This window comes from Equus asinus, chromosome 1 (genome assembly GCF_041296235.1).
Source record: "Equus asinus isolate D_3611 breed Donkey chromosome 1, EquAss-T2T_v2, whole genome shotgun sequence".
NCBI lineage: Eukaryota > Metazoa > Chordata > Mammalia > Perissodactyla > Equidae > Equus > Equus asinus.
Genome location: NC_091790.1, coordinates 37783688 through 37805389, shown reverse-complemented (window position 1 = coordinate 37805389; position 21702 = coordinate 37783688). Strand labels below are relative to the sequence as shown.

The 21702-nt window shown below is 43.8% G+C and overlaps 1 protein-coding gene across 4 annotated transcripts in view; it reads left to right on the top strand.

The window, feature by feature from the left end:
• The window catches only part of PLEKHG1 (pleckstrin homology and RhoGEF domain containing G1), a 223515-nt gene that overhangs the window by 88212 nt on the left and 113601 nt on the right, over positions 1 to 21702 (top strand). The window contains exon 1 of one of the 4 annotated variants that reach the window (XM_014850615.3): positions 5815 to 6016. The exons of the other annotated variants lie outside the window; for them this stretch is intronic. Within the exon in view, the coding sequence (XP_014706101.2) occupies positions 5899 to 6016 (118 nt within the window). The 5' untranslated portion in view covers positions 5815 to 5898. Of the gene's footprint in view, positions 1 to 5814; positions 6017 to 21702 lie in introns of those variants that run through there. 4 annotated transcript variants of the gene reach the window in all.

The window sequence follows — 21702 nt, the reverse complement described above, 5'->3', positions numbered from 1 at the left end:
AAGAAAAAACATAGGCATTGCCTTGAGGAGGTGGTGACTGAACTGAGATCTGGCCGATTAGCCATAGCTGGGGTGGCAGGTTGTTCATGGCAGAAGAGCAATGTGGAGAGACCATGACTCCCTGGAAAAACTTAGAGAAGAGTGTTGAGTCTGGAGTGGCCCCAGAGAGAAGGCCAGTAAGTCAGCAAGGAGGCAGGACGGGCACGTGTGAGGCGTTGGAGAACAGGTTAAAGATTTGCTCATTGTCCTCAAAGAATTGAAAAGGCATGGAAGAATTTTCAGTTGATGTAAGGGTGAGGTGGCATCAGATTTACAATTTGAAAAGTTTGTGGTGTAATAGTCCTGAGTCCTCCGGGGAAGGTTTAAGAGAATATTGTACTAGTACAGTTGAAGATGACCAGGGCAGAGATGGAGAAAAGTGAGTGACCTTTGAAAGGGAGTTAAAAATAAAAATGAGGGGCCAGCCCGGTGGCCGAGTGGTTAAGTTCTCGCACTCTGCTTTGGCGGCCTAGGGTTTTGCTGGTTCGGATCCTGGGCGCGGACATGGCACCGCTCGTCAGACCACGTTGAGGCGGCGTCCCACATGCCACAACTCGAAGGACCCACAACTAAAATATACAACTATGTCCTGGGGGAGGGGGCTTTGGGGAGAAAAAGCAAAAAAAGAAAAATGACTGGAGGTGGTAAGCATTCGAATATCTGGGGTGAAGGTGGAAAGGATGGCTTCAAAACTTGTGGCTGGTATATCCACGAAAATGGTGGCATTCACTGAAGGAGAACCAGGTTTGGGAGGAAGATCGCGTTTCATTTTGGGTATATTACGTTTCAGTTTCCTGTGAAATCTCAAAGTTTGAGGTATCAAATAGTCACTTGGATACACTGGGCTGGTGCTCAGATGTTTGGGCCAAAGATCGAAATGAGTCATTGGATGGTCTTGCAAAGACTGAAAAGGAATGTCATTATAAGTAGGAGGAAAACCAAGATAATATGGTCCCCAAGAGAAAACAGTGCTTCAAGAAGAAGGGAGAGGCCCCAAGTGCCAGACACTGCCAAGAAGTTATATGAGAAAGAGGCTGATAAATACCTCTTGGATTAAACACCATCATCCTACAAGGCTGTTTTGACGGTTGGGGAAGGTGAGGGGAAAACTAGATTGGAGTGAGTTGGGGAAGAGATGAAGATGGTGAGTACAGATAGCCCACTTGTGATTTTTACCCTTGAAGAGAAGAGCTGCTGCTGGAGGAATTGGACACAGGGAGAATCCAGGAAAGTCTTCTTCGATGGGCAGGTTGGAGCACATTTTCCCCCCCGTAGGCAGATAGAGAAGAGATACCTTTGGCGATTAATAAACATCTCTGGACAGCAAGATCTGCTTGTGTCTGAGTGAATCCAAATTCTATATGAATTTACAAGTAAGTTTTCAGGGATTAATTTATACTAGCAGAAACCATGCATGTGTTGATATTTTCCCCCTGTGTGAGCACTACAGCGCTGAGGACTGTCAATACGGTGGATAGGAGCCAGTGTATGCCTGGTTGAGTTCTGTGCAGCATCCACTTCGGAACAGTTTAGCCTGGGTTGTGGTTATCACTTGGAGGAAAGAAATAATGGTAGAGCATCATCATTTCTTTTCATTTTCTTTTTTTAAAAGCTTTCTAGAATTTCCTCCACGTTCTTCATGTTGAGAACTATGCAAAGAGAAATGGCTCCACGCCCTCCAAATTTAGAAAACAGGTTTTCATTTCCCATCCCCCGGAGCAGGTAGCTGTGCACAGCTATATTCCCTAAATGCAAAACTTTGATCCAAAGACCATTGCCAAGTCCAGAGCAGAGTCTCAGTGGTACCTGAGTGAGAGAACCAAGAGCTCTAGGGTCAACTTGAGGCCCTGTAGTTGGGGAGACTCTCCAACCTGGGGATGAGCCACCTAAATCCAAATTTTGCCCCTCCTCAATTTCCTCTTGGCCTCAGATGCAGAATGGAATTCGGAGCAGCTGTCTGGATGGGCCTGGCAATAATCATCTGAAGCCACAGCCTCCTTGGCAGTGCATTCAGAGTTTGCTGCCTGGCAGTATTGTTCCATGCTTGATGTCTAAAAGGCCTGTACGTACAAAGACTCTCCTTTTCCTATTGTTGACTCTTTGCCTCAATACACCTGCTTCAGAAATGCTGCACCTGTGTAGGTCAAGGGCAAGCGGTGGTGGCCTGCCTCCTAATGGCCCCTGGTGTTGGGCTGACCTGCATTTGCTGAGGCCTCCCAGCCATCTGCTTAGGGGGTGAGACCTGAGTGCTGCTTGTGACGGCCTGATGCTCAGAGGTCTGACACTCTGGAATGAGCCTCTCACTTGTGGGCAAAGTCATCTAAGCTGAATCAGCTGGCAAAGCAAAAGTTGTACGTGGAGAAGCCTTAAAGCTGCTCACTAAGTCACCAAAAGCACCAGCTGCATGCCTGTGAAAGCTAACTGTGGCACAAAAGAGTTTGCTGTAAATCGCCGAATCAACATGAATGGCCCACACTTAGTATGGCATCTTCCAGCAGCATCAGTCCTCAGGACTTATTTTGTTCCCCAAACGCCACGTCCATGAGCCAGTCCACTGCTCATGGGCAGTAAAGACCCTCTCCTCCCACTCAGATTCTGAACCAATTTGAGAATTTGAAACAAAGGAGTAAGACTAACCTCTTACCTTCATCAGTGATAAAGCTGACATTGGAGATCGTGCCTTATATCTGTGGGCAGGTGGGCATCCTAATGCTAAACTCAGAATCAGAAGCTTTTCCATGCTCTCAACAGCCCTCCCCATACAGGAGAGGATTTTGCATATGTCACCCTCATGGCATTGAGAAGTAGAGCAACACATGTGCCTCCTGTGAGCAGCTCTCTGCCAGACCAGCCAAAGAGAGGGGCTAGATTACACCTGCCCAGTTTTCCCTTCTCCACTCACCGACCTGATTCCTGGTTCCCGCCTCCTGGCGAAGTCTGTGCGAGGGGTCGAAGAGAGACCAGGAGCTCCTGGAACCCCACCCGGAGGGAAGAAAGTATCAGGAGTGGAGAGGAAATCCCCCGCACACAGCCCCACCCTCCACCCCAACAGCTCCTTCCCGAAGTAAGAGTAGGAGGTCATATTTGTTACAGAGATGGAAGTCATACTTAGTTCTGATGGCTTCATGCACCTTTTAACAGCTGACAACCACATCATTACAGCTCGACATGCCTTTGTACAATCAGCGTTTGCCAGGTGCCCAGAACCATGACAGGTCCTAAGAGATTCCGAAGAAGCAAATGGCCCGATTCGGCCCTCCCCTTTCCAAAGGGTGAATGGGGGCAGTGTTTGTGTTTATGAAATTCACAGAATAGTTGGTAACTCATAGTCACCATAGGAAATCGGAAGCAAACATCTGTGAACTGAAGTTTGTTGTCAGCCCTGTTGGCCTGTAAAAAGCCTTCTGCGTGATGCTGGTTTTCTAGATATCCTGTCTAAAGAAAAAGTGTGTTTCCTTCCTCAGTGGGTCCCTTTTCATGAGTGGAGGGGGAGGGTGTCTTATAATAAACTGATTTGGGGGGAGATGACCTTATGTGCTCTCGGTTAAGCTGTTTCCCTTTGTGTCCTGGTGGAAGAGTGCGCTCGGCCGATGGTGCGTCTGCTGGAGGAAGTGTATGTGGATGAATTGGGAAGGGTGGGGTTGACCTGCACAGGCAGGACATTACCCTTCTTCCTCTTCCTGACCACGTTTCCCACAGCAGTCATGGCCATTGCTCTGCTTCCTGTTGGGAAAACCTTGGAGGGAAAACCTTGGAGACTGAGCGTCCACCTGCTACAACCAGCCAACTAAGCACAACAGAGCGCTTGATGCTGGGAAGCCTGAGCTTTGAGTCTCTGGGGCCTGAGACATCGGAAGGAAAGATGGAGCCATTCTTTGTCGGGTGGAAGGGACAGGAAGCAGCTGCCTTACCAAATCACATGCAAGTGAAATGTGGGGATTCCGAGGGGTCTAGGGTGGAGAAGAGACCAGCAGATTCTCCTGGAATCTCTGCCATGCCTCATCCCTGGTCCAGTCAATTTCCTGCAGTTGGACACAGGGTTCCTAAGAGAGATGATTCAAAGTAAAGGCATACACCGTGTTCCCGCATCCTGATTCTGTCCCCTGACTGTGACCCTGGACCATCCTCAAGACCCCTGCTTAATCCCTCACCTCCCAGCGGAGACCAGATCACAGGCTCGAGTGCCTGGCTGCCCTGCTGTCCCCCCGATGCCTCCCCACTCCCACAGGGAGCGTCCCCAGCAGAAGGCAGGTTCAGCCTTTCTTTGTGACTCTCAGGGTCACAGGGACTGAGAGACCACTGAAGACCTCTTTGCCTTTTTCCCTAAAGGGCAGATAGCATTGTCCCTGAGCAGCTCTCCGCGAAGCCCATAAGAGCCCAGCTCAGCCCAGTGGCAGGAGCTGCCCATGGCACAGGGAACCCCCTCTCCTTCACACTGCCAGGAGGAATGGGGCTTGAAGCTCTCAGCCAATGCTGCCCCCCATGATGGCACACTGTGCCTGGATGCGAGCCTGAACCCCGCCCTGAGGTTGGGATGCAGAGGGCGTAGAGCCAGCAGCTTCCTACTTTTGTACCACTTCAAATTCCCATCCTTCCTTTCTATTTTCCCTCCATCTGCGATGATACTAAAGTTTTTCTAAATTTTGGAAATATCAAAATAATGAGCAAAGGAGGAAAATTTCAACTAAATGTAAAGTGTGTATCCTCAAAACTGCTACTTTTTAGTAAACTGTAGGCTTTAAAAAAAAAGTGATGAATTTGGAGAGATTTGGGGAATTTGCCTGCCTCCTGCAAAAACAACTTCAATCTTGTTAAATAAAGTATAACTGGAGAAGGGAGAAAAAGAGTGAAATCAGGTATGGATCATTCCATCTGTGTAATCTATAAATGTCATAAGGACAGTAAATAACACCATAACCTCTCAGGCTACCTACAGTTAATTCAATCCTAGTACTACCCAGGCTGAATGAATGTTGCATAGAGAGATAACCAAGGGATTCTAGAACTTTCTACCACTTGCCCCTCCCCTAGCTTTAATGCAATCATTGGTCTTTAACCAATGTGCACCTGGCATCTGACCATTAGGGGGCACGTGTGAGCAATATACTATATGACTGAGGCTCAGGTCCCACCTACTCCCTATGAGGCAACTCCAGCCAGCTCAGCAGGAGAGAGGAGAGAATTAGGCCCTTGGAATCAATTCATTTTTAAGAACCTTTGACAGTTTACATGATTGTAAATTTTTATTAAATCCCTTAATTAACTTTTGTCACCCACAAAAGCTGAATTTTGTGAACACTCAGAGCATTAGAAATACTTTTCATATATTGTCAACAAATCCTGTTTATCCAGAAGAATGATTCTCTTTGGAAAAACAGTGGCCCAAAAGCTGTTCCAATTTAGGAGGTAAAATAGGCTGGGAAAAGAGAAATAGAGACATAGGTACATGCCCCAGCCCACTCCCATACATGCAGTCATTTTGAAATGTTGAAAAATTAGACTTGACTTCTTGAAGTGAAAAATGTAGAATCAAAAGAAAAAGCTCTTCTCTAAAGGAGATTGGCACTCCTGTGATATTGACCATCCTCTGCTATTTTTGACTCTTCATATCGTCATTTTTATTTCTGCTGCTGTCTGCTTTTTCTCGTCTGCCTCTCAGACTTTCCCTGGGCCTCCTGAGAGAGGGCTAACAAGAAAGGATGAGAATGTGGGTGGAGGACGAGGGCGGGTGGAACCGCCCGGACCTGTCTGCCTTGGGTGTAGCACCTCATCCCAGGTGGACATGATTCTTCTGACGGTGGCAGCCTGACAGGGCTCCCCCTCCGCGTCGCCCAGCGGGGCCACGGCTGCCTGGGGAGCATGCTGTCAGCCACGATGGTGGGGGCTCTGGTCAGGGGCTGGAGAAATCGAAGCTCTCCTCGAAGGGCCGAATCCAAGCTGCTTCTTCCACAGAGCCAAGGTGGAATTCGGATTCGGGGTATGTTTGTGACCCTTTGCTGTGACTGTATAACTTTTTTGAAAGGGTTCAGGCGGGTGAGAATGAGCTTACAAGTTCTTCCCCTCCTTCAAATAGAATTGACAAATCTAGAGCTTTTTTCCCCTCAGAATATTATAATTATGGCTAACTCACTTCCACGAGCTTTATTTCCTCCTTGCCTAGTCAAAGACATGGGTACCTTCAGTAGCCACACGGTAAAAGATCATTATTCCCACCTTTTCCTTCAAAAGCTGTTCTTTTAAGGTGTAATCCTTGTTCTGTTATTTGTATCTGACTATGGGATAGAAAAGGTTTACCAGCTTTCGGCAAATTCTAGTCTAAATCATATTACTTTGTTATCTCTGATGTGAGAAACGGTAGAAGGAGTTAGCTTCTGGGTTTCGCCGTTAATTATTTTCATTTTCTGTTTTGTTACTGTTGTTTTCAGGCAACAGTAGAACTAGGGATCGAAATGCAGCTGTCCTGTTCGCTTCGTTCAAGAGGTTACTGTGGCCTTTTGTGAAACAAATTTTCATTGAAATGGAATACTTTCTGCCATACCTGATGACCTCATTCTGTTTTGTCTAGACCTTGGACTGCTTAATGGTACTTATTAGAAGGGAATGCTTTGGTCTTGCTGATGATTGGCCTGTGGGAGAAGCGCAGAGCCAGCAGAGGAAGCAAGGATGAGCCCAGAAATCGTCAGCTCCCAGGGGCTTTCTGAGCTGGCCCGCTGCTCCTCAAAATGCTTTTATCTGACCCAGAGCCCTGACAGTTTCCTAAGCAGTAGATGCAACTGTTCTTTCATATCAACAAATATGTATGGAAAGCCAACATGTGCCAGGCATTTTTCTAGATACTGGCCTGCTCTCATCTATAGGTAACTTGCTCTCGAGAGGTGTCAAAGCTAAATGTTGTCATTTGTTTTGTTCTGACGGTACTTTCCAGCCATGCTTTTCAGGCTGAGTGTACTCAAGAAGGATCAAGCCAAGAGATTATTTTGAAAACGGTTTGATAGGTATTCATTGCAAGATAGTAAATTAGTTACATAACCAGATATGCCAAAGCTCGAAGGCGCTCCTGTGTTCTAAACTGCCAAAAAGATTCGTGATTATTTATAAAACCTAGGCATTCAGGGAGAAGTATGAATCATAGTATTTTAAACATTGGTCACCCAGTTCTGCTCCTGGAACATTTATTTCACAATATTCAGAGCTTTACAGGATGACAACGTAATATGCTAACATGTAAGGGATGGTGGGTTTTTTAACAGTTTTATTGAGATATAGTTTATATGCCATACAATTCACCCATTTAAAGGGTCCAATTCAGTGGGTTCTGGTTTATTACATATTCATTTTTTTAAGTTGTGGTAAAATACAAATAAGATAAAATGTGTCCTGTTAACCATTTTTAAGTGTACACTTCAGCGGCACTAATTACACTCAGAATTTTGTGTGACCATCCCTATCTTTTTCCAAAACTTCTTCATCACCCCACACAGAAACTCTGTACCCATTAAGCAATAACTCCCCATTTTCCCCTGCCCTCACCTTTCGTAACCTCTAATCTACTTTCTGTCTCCATCAATTTGCCTATTCTAGATATTTCATATAAGTAGAGTCATACAGTCTTTGTCCCTTTGTATCTGGCTTATTTCATTTAACATAATGTTTTCTAGATTCATCCATAGGTTGTACCAGAGCCTCATTCCTTTCTATGGCTGGCAGGATAGTGTCTTAATTCTCTTCTGTTTTATTCTCCCTCCCTTAAATATACCTTAATTTCTAACCTTGTCATGAAGGTATTTTTGGGTATTTTTCAGACTACCTGTATTTTTATATGTAAGTTATTTAAAGTAGGAAGAGAGTCTTAAGAAGGTATTTGTTTTCAGTTAATCCTTTAAAGGCAGGAGCCATAGATTAATCTTTTTAAGAATTTTTTTTGTCCCTAATGCCTAGTCCAGGTCCTGGCCTAGAGTACTTATTCAACAAATTTCTCCTGAGATGGACAGATGAATGGTTTTTAAGGTTTTACTTTTAAGTGCCAGGAAAGAGATCTTAAATAAAAAAGAAGATCATCTTTATGCCTTAGTTCTTTATTCTCTGGAGCACAGATATTTTCTTTTGACATAAAAATTTATAGTTGCACTTGTTTTAATCACTAAATATCAAAAGGACATATTTTACATAATCTATAAATATTTCCCTGAGACATGGGACTAAAGCTGCCTTTAGTGAATATTTGGCGGTGTTGTTTATTGAGGGTAATTGAAATGTTCTAGCTGCTAAGCAGTGTGACTTGAGACAAGTCTTTCCAACTCATAGCCGCTCTGGGTCCTGCTACCTGGTTATTCTTTCTCAGTGCTGGGCTCAGGAACTGGGAGCAGTCAGGCTGAAACAGAAGCTGCTACATCTTCAAGAAGCCCTTTTACACCTCACCGGAGTAAGGAAACTGAAGCAAAGGTGGATAGGGTGATTCACAGTTTTCATCCTTAAATATAAAATGTAACTATGTTTCCTCCAGTTCTGTCCAAATAAAGGATGCATGTATTTGTTATATACATGGGCAGCCCACCATTCAGCATCCTGAAAACAGCCTCTTATTGTGCTTTGACTATTTTCAAAAGCAGTGATGTGAGAGAAAGGATGCAGAATGCAAAATAAAGCCCTTGATTAGGCCTCGCAAATCATCGAAGGATATCTTTGCTATAGATGTTTGCCCCGCCCACTTTCTCAAAATCGAGTCAAGAACAGCATCTGCAAATTGTGACTTGCAATGAACTTATTTGCTTTGTGGAGCGGACTCACGTTCATTTTGGGGCGTGTGCTATTTCAGAAATTCTCTTCTCCTTCAGTGATGCTCCTGTGAACACACAGAAGGCTTGGTTGTGTCGCTCATTTTCAGCTTAGTATGTGTGGCAGCTGTGGTTCACTTTCCCTGTGGTCGTTCCTCCTACCTAGATGATGAGTCTAGTTAGGGCTCTGTGGCTTGATACTCCCTAACTCCACCATGCCCAGGGTTCTACGCAGAGCAGACGCTCAACGACTACTTGATAGCAGTGACTTCAGAAACATGAAATGCAAGATGTTCTAACGTGAGGAGCCTGCTTTCATATCTAGTCTGTGTAATCTATCTTGATGCTTCGTCAGTGGCACCACATACTTAAGTTATTATTGCTTTTCCCATTTCAAAGGCATACAGATTACCATTGGCTTAAATATAAAATAATAATTTCTGACTGAGGAGCTGTACACCCTGTAGTCGAAAAGAAAGCCCTTCCTTCCTCATTTCCCAGTGACAGCCTGTAATCATCTTTGAGTCATTTTTAAGATTCTTTCTCAACCACCCTTTCCTTCATTTGTCTGCTGGGAACAGCTTCTCCTTGTGTCACTGGAATGGTTCTCTTTCTTCCCCAAGCCCAGCCACCCACCTAGAGAGAACAGGGAGCTGTAAATCTCAGCCAAGCTTCTTTTTCAACAATTATGCTGGGAGAAAAGTCAGGTGATGAAGTCAGCGAACCACCAAATATTTGTGGGGGACCTGAGACAAGTTTCAGATCACCGTTAAAGAGAATATGCCTGAGTTCTACTCAAACCTGATTTCCTTATTCAGTTCTAGCCTAGACTTGAAGGAACAGGGACCCGGGATGAAGCTGGTTTCCTGTCCAACCAAGACATGGCCCATTTCCTTCTTTAGGACTGGGAGCAGTCTCAAGGAGCCTGTGTGGGCTTCTGTAAATCCCAACTGGAATTTTTTCTTTTCCTTTTTTCTCTTAAGGAAGATTAGCCCTGAGCTAACATCTGCTGCCAATCCTCCTCTTTTTTGCTGAGGAAGACCAGCCCTGAGCTAACATCTGTGTCCATCTTCCTCTATTTTATATGTGGGACGCCTGCCACAGCATGGCTTGCCAAGCGGTTCCACGTCCACACCCGGGATTGGAACCAGCGAACCCCAGGCCGCCAAAGCGGAACGTGCGAACTTAACTGCTACACCACCAGGCCGGCCCCCCAACTGGAATTTTTAACCTTACCCCATATATGGCCTCTTCAAACATGGGCAAAATGAACACTGAGAAGTTGCACATCACAGCTTGGTGTATGATGTGTTTATAAACTAAAAGTATTTTATCTTTGTAAACCAAAATTAATATTAATCCCATTTTATAATTAATGGTAATGACTAAATATGACAGTAATGCTTTAAAATAATTAACTACATCAGTCACTGTTTTCTGTTGGAATTTAATAGACTCTTACACTCTGACCTATACTAATTTTACTCAGCTTACATGACTTTTATAACCCTTTTCCCATATTTCCCCATAACTAACCATGTAATTACTATTTGATAAGAGCCCCTTATTTTAATTAGAATAATCACAGGGCTCATGATTCAATAAATATTCACCGAGCAGCTGCTGTGTGTAAGACAAGTGGGCAAACTGGAATGATAAAAGAGTCAATAAGACTTATCCTTTTTTTTTATTGACGTATAATTGACATGTGACATATATTAGTTTCAGGTGTGCAACATAATGATTCAATATTTGCATATATTGCAAAATGATCACCACAATAAGTCTAGTTAACGTCCATCACCATACATAGTTACAGAATTTCTTCCCTCATGGTGACAACTTTTAAGATCTGTCTAAGGCTTATCCTTGACCTCAAAAAAGTGTTTGTGATCCAGAGAAAACGAATGTAAAGACATACAATGAATATAATATGAATAGATAGAATTAAATAAGTGCTAAACGGATATTGGAGGAAGAAATGATTAATTTTAAGAGACAGTATGGAGTTTTGCAGGTAAGTAGGACTTGAATTGTGCCTTCCCAGCCATTGAAGATGATTTCCACTCTGCATTTAGGACTAATAGAAAGTAAGTATTTGCTCTTGTTACACTTTCAGACTTTTTTAAGTCATGAAGGTTCTACTAAGTCAAACTGAAGACTTGAAATTAATTTAGTTAATTAATTTAGTTCATTGTCAGGGACAATTATAGCCTGTAAGCAAATTCAGAGGCCCTTAGTGCCTCGGTGATTTGTGTGTTTAGAGAACAGTGGGAAGAGCATCCGAGGCAGGCACTAGTATGAAAAAGGCACAGAGATACGGAAAGCAAAGGGTGTTTTGGTTTTGGGGAATGCTGACTTGTCCAGTATGGCTGCAGTTCTGGGCCAGACCCTCGAAGACCTGAGTGCCAAGGTAAGAAGCTTGGACTTGATCTGTTGGCCATAGAGAACTGTATCAAGCTTTCCTGGAAGAGGGTAACCTACATCCTGAGTTTTAGAAGATAGCTATGTGAAAAGATGGTTTGAGGAGAAAGGAGATGAATTTAGCAAGATATAGTAAAGAGATCATTGCAGTGATTCAGGCCAAAACTATGAGGGGCTGGCCCTGTGGCCGAGTGGTTAAGTTCGCGCGCTCCATTGCAGGCGGCCCAGTGTTTCGTTGGTTCGAATCCTGGGCGTGGACATGGCACTGCTCATCAAACCACGCTGAGGCAGCGTCCCACATGCCACAACTAGAAGGACCCACAACGAAGAATATACAACTATGTACTGGGGACTTTGGGGACAAAAAGGAAATAAAATAAAATCTTTAAAAAAAAAAATAACTATGAAAGTGACCGTAAAGATAGAGAGAAAGGATGGATAGAAGAGGCGTAAACTTAACTGATTCTATTTTATGACCTAGTTAAAAGTCATTATGGCTATTGTTTGTTAGCTCTGTTATGTCAATGATTGTATCCATGGGATTTTAATTTATTGAGATGACTGAGTGACAACACGAAGAGACTAAGGCCACTGAAAGATTTTTATTACTTATGTTTCCCAAGAGGTGGGGCATGGCATGCCACGCAGGGCCGCATGGAGAAGTACCAGTGTGGATCAAGGAGGCAGAAAGGAGTGAGAGGAAAGCCTAGACTGAGCTGTTATTGGGATTTCCATGGGGTTGCTCATGCAAGGCAGGGCAGGGCAGGGCAAGCAGCTTAGGATTGGCTAGTGTGAGTGATTCCAGCAGGGCTTGGGGCCTAGGGGCTGTCTGGTACCTGGCCCTGGGGTGAGTAGGGCAGGGGAAATATTGGTTTGGTGCATGAGCATTAGATAAGGAGGTGATTCAGACTGTGGGCTCTGGATCACAGGGGAGATGCCAACAACTTGGGCTGTTAGTTTGGTCCTATAGTTAACGGATGCCCAATAGACCAATACAGAATCTAAGAAAACCCAAGTTAGAAAGTCTATGTACGGGGACATGTGGCTAAATGCTTTATACGCTTTATCTCATTTCATCCTCTCCGCAATCTGTAGCAAGTGCTAAATTGTCCCCATTTTACACATGAGGCAACTAAGACCCAAAGCAGTTCAGCAACTGACCCTGGTTCACACAAGTAATAATGATTTTACAAGCCGATTCAATCCTAAGCATTGTCAGCTCCAACCGCCTGCTCCCATCTCTGTGCTCCACTGCACAGGGCCTTCTCTGCCTGATTATTCTTCCTCACTCTGGGCTTGGGACCTGAGTCCTTCTGAAAAAGGAGTGGTGGAAACTTGTGGAAGCTTCTCCAGAGCTCACCGGCCTAAGGCCCAGAGATGGATTCGTGTGGTTCACTGTCTCTCTGTCAGTCTTTCTGTTTTTATCTGCTTTGACAGAGTAGTGTAAGGATGTATGTATTTGTATACTGGCAGCCTACAATTCAGCATGTTAAAAATAAATAAACAAAATGTGTGACTTAATCGCTGTCTCCCCCTTTCCTGGAAATTGCTTCTCGACTTTTGGCTTCTCTCTCTCTGATCATTCTAACTCTGGGAATTGGAAGCTCTTGTGTCAGCAAACAAAGCCCTTGGCAGATTCCTTCCTCCCCTGTGTCATCAGCCAGTGATCCAAATTGCCTATGGAATAATCTCTGAAGTCCCCCGGGTAGACTGAGGTCCCGCATCAGTAACGACTCTGTTTGGTCACACTCCAGCACAGTTCCTTGGTTCAGACCAACCACTCCCCATGAGTTCCATCTCTTCACAACCGCCATGGCTTTGTTTGTGAATGTTTGGCTGCCTTCTCACCCCCTCTGTCCTCACATCTTCATGCATCACTTCCATGAAGTGCCAGCTCGGTGCTCAGGCTCTGTGGGAGGCATCCAGAGCACATGGAAGTCATGCAACAGCTTCTGTAGAGCTTCTCCTTTGCACAGAGCCAAGTGGCCCAGGTCAAGATTTCAGGGAGCTTGTGACTAGCTTGAGAGGCAGGGTAAATGGTAAAAATTGAAATAACACTTCAAGAAAATGGAGGCCCTATCATACAAGAGTTTAGAAGTTCTTCCCCGCCAAACCAGTATTGCTCTGTATGTAGTTATTGCTTCCCCCATCTGCATCTTGCTTCGTGGTTCTGATGGTTTACCTGGGGCTGTCATCTCTAACTGGGCTGTGAATCATTCAGAGGGAGGCATCACAAGTCTAGTTTATAAGAGCCTTTGCGAAAGGAACACGGCAGAACTTCCTGTTTTCTATGCACTATCGGTTCAGTTATGCAGGACGGTCCGTGTCTGTAGGCAGGACTCTGCTCCAGAGAGTCACTGTAGCAGGCAGAGGAGAGTTTGAGGCCCAGAGTTGGACTGGTTCAAATACCAGCCTTACCACTCACTAGTTATATAACTTTGAGAGTTGCTTCATCTCTCAGTGCCTCATTTTTCTCAAGTGCAAAAGAGGGATGGTAGTAATCTACCTTTTAGGGTTGTCGTGAGAATTAAATGAGTTAATTTTTTTTGAAGTTTAAAAATGGTACCTAGTACACAGTAAGGACTCAATAAGTGTTAGCTATCATTATTAGTTATTAGTAGGTGGTCCTCATGACTGCGTGACTCCCATCTTTTAGATGTATTCTAGTTATTCCTAGTAACTGGAGCTGCCTTATCCGTATAGGTCATCTTCTATCAATCTTCTACACTAGTAAATTTTTGCAAAACCAAAGTTTAAAAACTTCAGCGTAAGCATTTCCCCCGGACTACTAGCATCATTGGATTTTACTATTCCTACGTTGACATTTTGATAGCCAACAACAGCTTTTAAGAGAATTGGGAAGACACGTAGCATCTGTTGCTCTCTGCATTGGAGTTCCTGTTGTGTTTTCGTTTCCATGTAAACCTTATTTTTTCAGAAGTTTACAAGCCTTTCGCTCCATGGTGAGATTCAGCAGCAAGTTTGCATTCCGGAGAACAATATCTGTCCTACTTGGAAATCGATCCTGTTTCCATTTTCTTTACAGAGAGGTTATTCAATGCCTTATGCTTCCAGAACTTGAGTTTAGCTTGATGTTTTTCCAAGTGTAATCTTTCATATTTGATAATTTTGCAAGACTTGTTAAAAGCTGCAAATACAGCACATTGTCCTTGGTTTTTAGATACTTAGTTGCCTTTAGTTGGTCTTAGTTTGAGATAAGGGGGCAGAAAATGGCACTAGAAATATCTCTCTTCTACAGAGTAGGATCCTAGACTGCAGAAAGTATTTCTTCTGTATAGAGAAAACTGCTGATTCCTCTTTCCTTGAAGTTTTCAAGTACAGGGCAGTGTTTAAGAACACCCGCAGCAGAGGAAGCAGATCTGGATAGAATCCTGACTCTTGTGCTTACCAGTTGCGTGACTTGGGACTTGTTATATCGCTTGCCTAAGCCTCACATTGTCCATTCTTGAAATGGGGATAATCAGAGTCTTATGAGGACTGAATGAGACAGTGCCTAATAAACATGAGTGCTCAAGTGTTCGTTATTGTCATTTTCCAGAGGTTTGACCCTAAAGTTTCTAAGATGAGCTGTATCTGGTTGTCAATGTTTTCTTGAAACAAAATGAATGGAGGGCAATTTTTTGTGAAAATATCCACAGAGTGACCAAGTGTACTAAATTAAGGCACAGTAGTCAGGCAGCAAGGGGAAGAGGGAAGCATTCAGATAACAAATTCAGAAGCCTCACCTTAAAAAATGTTAATTTATCATTTTCTTGGCCTCTTTCACAACCAGTCAAGTGAACCTGGGGCACTCTTTACGCAAGTTATGCACAGTGTACAGAAAGCTGGTTATCAGCCTAACATCGTGTCAAAAGCCCTGGCTATATATCAAGATTGTGATGAGGAAGAGTTTAGATCACAGAGAATATTCTAGAATGTCTTCCCTCTGTAAATATTTTTAGAAGTCTATCTAGCCTTTAAATCATTTCTTTGATAGTTGGAGTTGAAAGTCTAGGAAGTCTGGCAGTGGAATTCATGCTAAAACCGAGAGCCCATCAGTAATGCCGCCTGCGGGAGAAGTGGCGGGCTCTGCGGAGGAAGTCTTTTTCCCTTCTCCTGAAAGCCCTGAGCCACTTCAAGCCCTGCAGTGATGGCAGGCTGCCAGCTCTGGAATAAAACCTGCAGTTTTTAATTTGAAATCAGAAGATGACATTTAGACACTTGTTAATCTTGCTCTAAACACTTTGAATATCTAGTTACACACACACACACAAATGCACACACACATCTCCCTTCCTGGGGATGCATTAATGCTTGTTCCAAGGGCCTGTTTTTCGTCAACCCCATTGATCTCACTCTGTGGGTGTGTTTCTGAACAACTGCATCTCTATGCTAAATGCACGAAAGGGATCTCGAGCCAGCCAGAATTTGAAAGATGAATAACTGATTCACGAGCGTAATTTTACGAGCACTTTTAACTCCAGAGATCTAAGAAATCGTCTGTGCAGAGGAAGAGGGTCTCAAGGTAAGTATTCTTTAAAAGTATTCTTTGTGTGCATGAGGCTGAGTCCAGTGCTGGTGTTCTAGGGGGGTGATTAGAAATCAAATTTGAAAACTGTTACAGAGGTGGTTGTCTCTTAATGTGTCATCTATTCAATAGCAGAATTTGTTATATTTCAAAGAAAGAAATTACTTTTGAATTACAAGAAAAATATGCAAAAATTATGCTGTGGCCAATGAAAAATTCCTTGATTTTGATTATTTTGATGGTTCTAAATTTTATGTATATATACACACACATACACGTATATAGATATATATACACACTGTGCTACATTTTGCTAAAGATTGATTAGAAACTATAAGTTATTATCAGAAGTACTTTTAAATATAGGAATACTTTTAAGCATTTTAAAATTTCTCCAGGAGGGGCTGGCCCCGTGGCCGAGTGGTTAAGTTCGCGTGCTCCGCTGCAGGCGGCCCAGTGTTTCGTTGGTTCGAATCCTGGGCGCAGACATGGCACTGCTCATCAAACCACGCTGAGGCAGCGTCCCACATGCCACAACTAGAAGGACCCACAACGAAGAATATGCAACTATGTACCGGAGGGCTTTGGGGAGAAAAAGGAAAAAAATTTTTTTAAATCTTTAAAATTTCTCCAGGAGCCAAAATAGAATATATGTGATCCTTTGATTCTGAAAAGTAAGCATTACAAGCAATTTCTAAATCCTTGAGCTTAAAACAAAAATGGATTGGGACTGGCCTGGTGGCACAGCGGTTAAGTTTGAACGTTCTGCTTTGGCGGCCCCGGGTTCACTGGTTCCCGGGTGTGGACATGGCCCCGCTTGGCAAAAGCCATGCTGTGGTAGGTGTCCCACATATAAAGTAGAGGAAGATGGGCATGGATGTTAGCTCAAGGCCAGTCTTCCTCAGCAAAAAGAGGAGGATTGGCAGTAGTTAGCTCAGGGCTAAACTTCTTCTTCAAAAAAAATGGATAAAGTAGGGAATTATCAATTCCTTAGACCTATGGACCAGTTTGACCTGCTGTAGACAGTGGAGAGAGCACTGGACTTGGAGTCTGGCTCACACTCTCTGGCTGTCTGCCTGGGGCAGGTTGGCTGGGGCTGAGGGCACCAGCCTTTGAAGGAGGGAGTCCTGGGCGGGCAGGGGGAGGAGGATGGGGAGATTTCCGGACACTCAAGTGGGACGTGGGTCGTGGGGTGGGGGGGGTCTGGGGATGGGGGAGGTGGCACCAGTGTGGTCCAGGACAACCTTCCCCTATTTCAGAATCTTTCCCAGGGCTGGCCCTGGAAGAGGGGTGCCTTTGCCAGATTCTGCTTGGTCTTTCAGAATTCAGGGGACCCCAGTGGGGGTCGTCAGCTCTCTGTGTACGGCTGGGGCGGGGTTTGGCTTCTCCACCCCTTGGAACATCTGTTTACGCTGGCCAGCCTCGCTGGGGCTGACTGCCGCAGACAGCTCCCCACCGTGCAGCGGGGAAATGCTGTGTTTTCTTTCCTAATACCAGGGCAGATTTCTTACAGTGAACAATCAGAAATGTCACCACATCGTCACCTGCCTGGGGAGTAGTTCTAGTCCTTTCTGATAGACCTGGAGAATGTGCTTCTTAGAAGCTTTGAACATTGTGTTCTACTGGTGGGCTGCTTGTTTTTTTTAGTGTTATGGCTAAAGGCCAAACATTGGCGCATGCATCAAACCAGGAGGTCAGCTGTGAACTCTCTTTGTTGTACCAATTTTGAAAGATGATTGTTAGTTAAGAAAGTTGTTTCCATGTTAATGATTTGACTCCCTAACCTGACTATATATTATGGAAATGAGATACAAAGTAAATAAAGCCTTACCTATTCCAGCTCATTGAAATATTTAGTTTTAATATTTCCAAATACATATATATATAAGAAAACAGAGGGGCCAGCCTGATGGCACAGTGGGTAAGTGGTTAAGTTTGCACATTCTGCTTTCGTGGCCTGGGGTTCACTGGTTCGGATCCCGGGTGCAGACATGCAAATGGCTCATCAAGCCATGCTGTGGCAGGCGTCCCACACATAAAATAGACGAAGATGGGCACGGATGTTAGCTCAGGGCCAATCTTCCTCAGCAAAAAGAGGAGGATTGGCAACAGATGTTAGCTCAGGGCTAATCTTCCTAAAAAAAAAAAAAAGAAAACAGTGTGCTCAAGGGAACCTTTAAAGACTAATAATAAGACTAATTTATAGCAAATATAGGAATGAGGACTTCTAAAGATTAGTGGGGGAAATGTAACAAGATCCAGTTACCTCCTATAAGCCACTCCAGGTAGGGCAATATAGAAGGTTTTGAAGCTTCTTGTTTATTCTTTCATGACAGTTGTGGCAGATTGTATGTGTGTTTGAGCAGGGTTAGGATCTGTGTATATCAAATCTTGGATTCACCTCTTACTTTTTTTTTTTTTTTTGAGGAAGATTGGCCCTGAGCTAACATCTGTGCCAATCTTCCTCTATTTTATGTGGGATGCCACCACAGTCTGGCTTGATAACGGGTACTAAGTCTGCACCCGGGATCCAAACCCGCGAACCCTGGGCTGCCAAAACAGAGCATGCGAACTTAACCACTATGCCACCGGGCCAGCCCCACCTCTCACTTTTTTTAGGGTTCACCTCTTTCAGAGGCTGACTTCATTAATATGTCTTCATATCTACAGATGATTTGGAAAACAGGTTAATTTGATTACAGTTGTTAAGCTCAGTCTCTGAAAAAAAATTCTTTTAAGTCCTTTTTTCAGGGAGCGTCTTATTTATATAATTTATGTGCTTAATATCTTTTCCTCATGGCTAGTACAAAGGCAAATTTCAAAGTAACATCAGATGACATGACGTTGGTGATTTTGTTCATCACCTGTACATCTCCTTTTTATTTCTTCTCTTTGTTTTTATGCCCTTCTCAACCAGGATGCAACTGTCCTTCAGACTGATGAAGTTTAAATGTACTCTGTGGGCTAGACTGATGTCAATTTCCTGGTTTGTTACTTTACTATAGTTTGTAAAATGTTACCACTCCAGGGAAACTGGGTGAAGGATATAAGAGATCTCCTTGTACTTTTTTTTGCAACTTCTTGTGGATTTATATTTCCAAATTAAAAATATCTTAAATGTAACTGTTCTCCAGAACCCTTACCTGAGGTCTCCAGTGCCTAGCAGGTCTTCAGAAAAGATGCTTTGGTTCAATGTTAAGTAACTACCAAGTATGAAGTCCTGTGAAGTAACAGATAATTGCCTCGTAAATATTGGTGCTCCATAAATGCTTCCTGAGTCTCTGTGTCTGAATCACCTTGCTAAAGGGGAAGAAAGAGTTTTGATTATGAGGTCTGTCTACTCACTCTGCCATGCCTACCAGCTTGCCTATGTGAAGGGGCCAGCGCTGGGCTTTCTTAAATAAAAGGAGCAGTAATGTTCAGAGAGCCTGACATTCTGTGAGCCATTAGTATTTGCCAGGCTCAGTCATGCCTTACACTCATTAAATCACTTAAGCTTAGAACACCCCGTGACGGCACGAAAACGAAGCGATTTTAAACGTGGCAAGTTGGAAGAATAGTTAAATAATGTCCCTGCTTTCAAAATACTTCCCTCGACTAGGGATCTGAATGAAAGGCAATGGAGCCTCTTAGCTAAACAAATAAACAAAAGGATTTCCTTTTGAATTATAATGTAAACAAAAGAAAACTTTGAAATTGTCTAATCATCCTTCTCTTCTGAGGATAAATACTGGCAGTTGTCGGTGACCTCTGCTGTTTTTGCTAACTCCTGCGATGTTTTGCATTGAAGGAGCCAAATTTGAGGTCAGAAGTTTTGCTAAGTAGCTCCGAGTGAGAATAATCTTTACTATTGGGCACAGACAGGTTTGCGTTGTTTTGGGTGGGTTATGTGCTGGGGTGGGTAGTCAGGATGGTAACAAAGTGCTAATACTATAGTGAATCATAGTGTAACGTGCCACATAGAAGCTTCCAGATGTCTCAGCTGAGTTGGGAGGAGAGCATTGCAGGCCTGTGCTCTGGGCTGCTCTGGCAGGCTGACCAACCTCAGCCTGTCCTTGTTGTAGAGCAGCTGGGATCCACCGTTTATTGGGAAGATGCAAAGCAAGAAAAGCAGAAGCTTCGTTCTGGCTCAGCCACTAACTAGGTCATTGATTCTTAAAACTCGTTCCCAAGACCTGCAAATCAACACCATCTGGGGACTTGTTAGAGATTCTCAGCCCTGCCCCAGACCCACAGAATCAGGGACTCTGAGGGTGGGACCCGCCACTGTGTCCAGCAAACGCTCCAGGGGATTCGATGCCAGCTGAAGTTTGAGGACCCCTGGGCTGGCTTACCTTGCGGGATCCTCTTTCCAGGCTTCAATTTCTTCTTCTATAAAATGGAAGATTAAGAGTAAAGTATTTCTAAGGCCCCTTTTCTGAACTCTAAGGCGCAAATCCCAAGCTAATTCTATAAATCTGTGAGGCAAATTTACATATCTGGCAGCACTGCATAGTGAGTAGGAGGGTTACTCACTGAAATCTGACTGCCCAGGTCCAAATCCTGGTGCCTCCACTTAGTAGCATCGTACTCCCAAGCAGCCTACTGGATTCTCCTGTTCCTTCAGTTCTTCATCCATAAAATTGAGATAATAGCACCTGTGTCCTGAGGACGTTGTGCGGAATTGATCTAAGTCAAGTAGAACAGCGCCTGGCACACAGGAGGAAATAACTCACATATTAGGTGTCAGAAGACCTATCTCTCTCCCCCTAAAAACTTGTGGAAATTAGAGGATAGGAGTTACAGCTTGTACAGCCTTATTTCCTATACGTGGGCTATGCATTAAAAGGGCTCTTAAGCACTTGCTAAAGAAATAAGATAATAAATCAGACATGTTAAAAATTTTCATTCATAGGAAGGCTCCATATGGGGGGATTGTCTAAGGATGCCATGCAACTGAATTTTTAAAGAATAAGCAATCATTCCATAGGAAGGCGTTGGTGGTTGTTACAAATCTGGCGATGGGGTCGTGTGTGAGACCTGCGAAGGCCTCCATGTCCTAACTGAAAAAAAAATGGATAAACCGAGGTTAGACTTCCTGTTTTTGGGATTCTTTTTAGCCATTTGATAATTGTGTATCCATCATGGAAAGGAAGCTAATACGATTGGGTGCCTGTTGGGTGCCAAGTACCATCATGGATGTTTTATAAGTGTCATATCACTTAAATCAAATGGTAACCCTGTAAAATATGGTGGTCCCTGATTTGAGAGAGACTGAAGTTGACTGAAATTACCATCCATGATTATATGGTATGTCATAGGTCCAAGATTTATAAACTAGGTCTATCTCACTCCATAAGTCACCCTTTGACATCACCAGTTTAGCTGTTATACTTTTAAAATATAAAACTAAACTTTCGGCAAGTGAGACACAGACATCGTTTGTTACTTCACAAGCACAACAGGACAAGCAGTGGTTGTCAAAAGCTCCAGTGTATGGAGCACCTTCTGAAGGGCACTGGGGACCCAACAGTGCTTCTCTCATCTGCACCTACAGAAGGCACAGGACCTCGCCCAGGCCTGTGTGTTGATCTTGCTCATTCTCCCTCTCTCGGGGTGGACCTTCAGACGAGAAAATGGCCGACGTCCTTGGAGAAGATCCAAGCTGCCAGGGAGGGGAAGCCACCCAGGTTTCAGTCTCACAGTCGAGCAAACCAGAGTGTTCTTTCCTCCCTCGGTCCTTACACAGCTCTTCGCCATGATTTTATTCAAAATGGAAGCAGGTTAGAATACACAGATTATGTCCTAAGGATTTTTAGATTTTGACTCAATACTTGAAAGATAATTTTATTCTGTCCATTAGGAGAGCTCTGTTCTACTTGAAGAGTACTTCTTGTAATATAAAAAATAAATCTAGAAAATGTTCTGCCTTCTTGTTAAATTTTACCTTAATTTGGA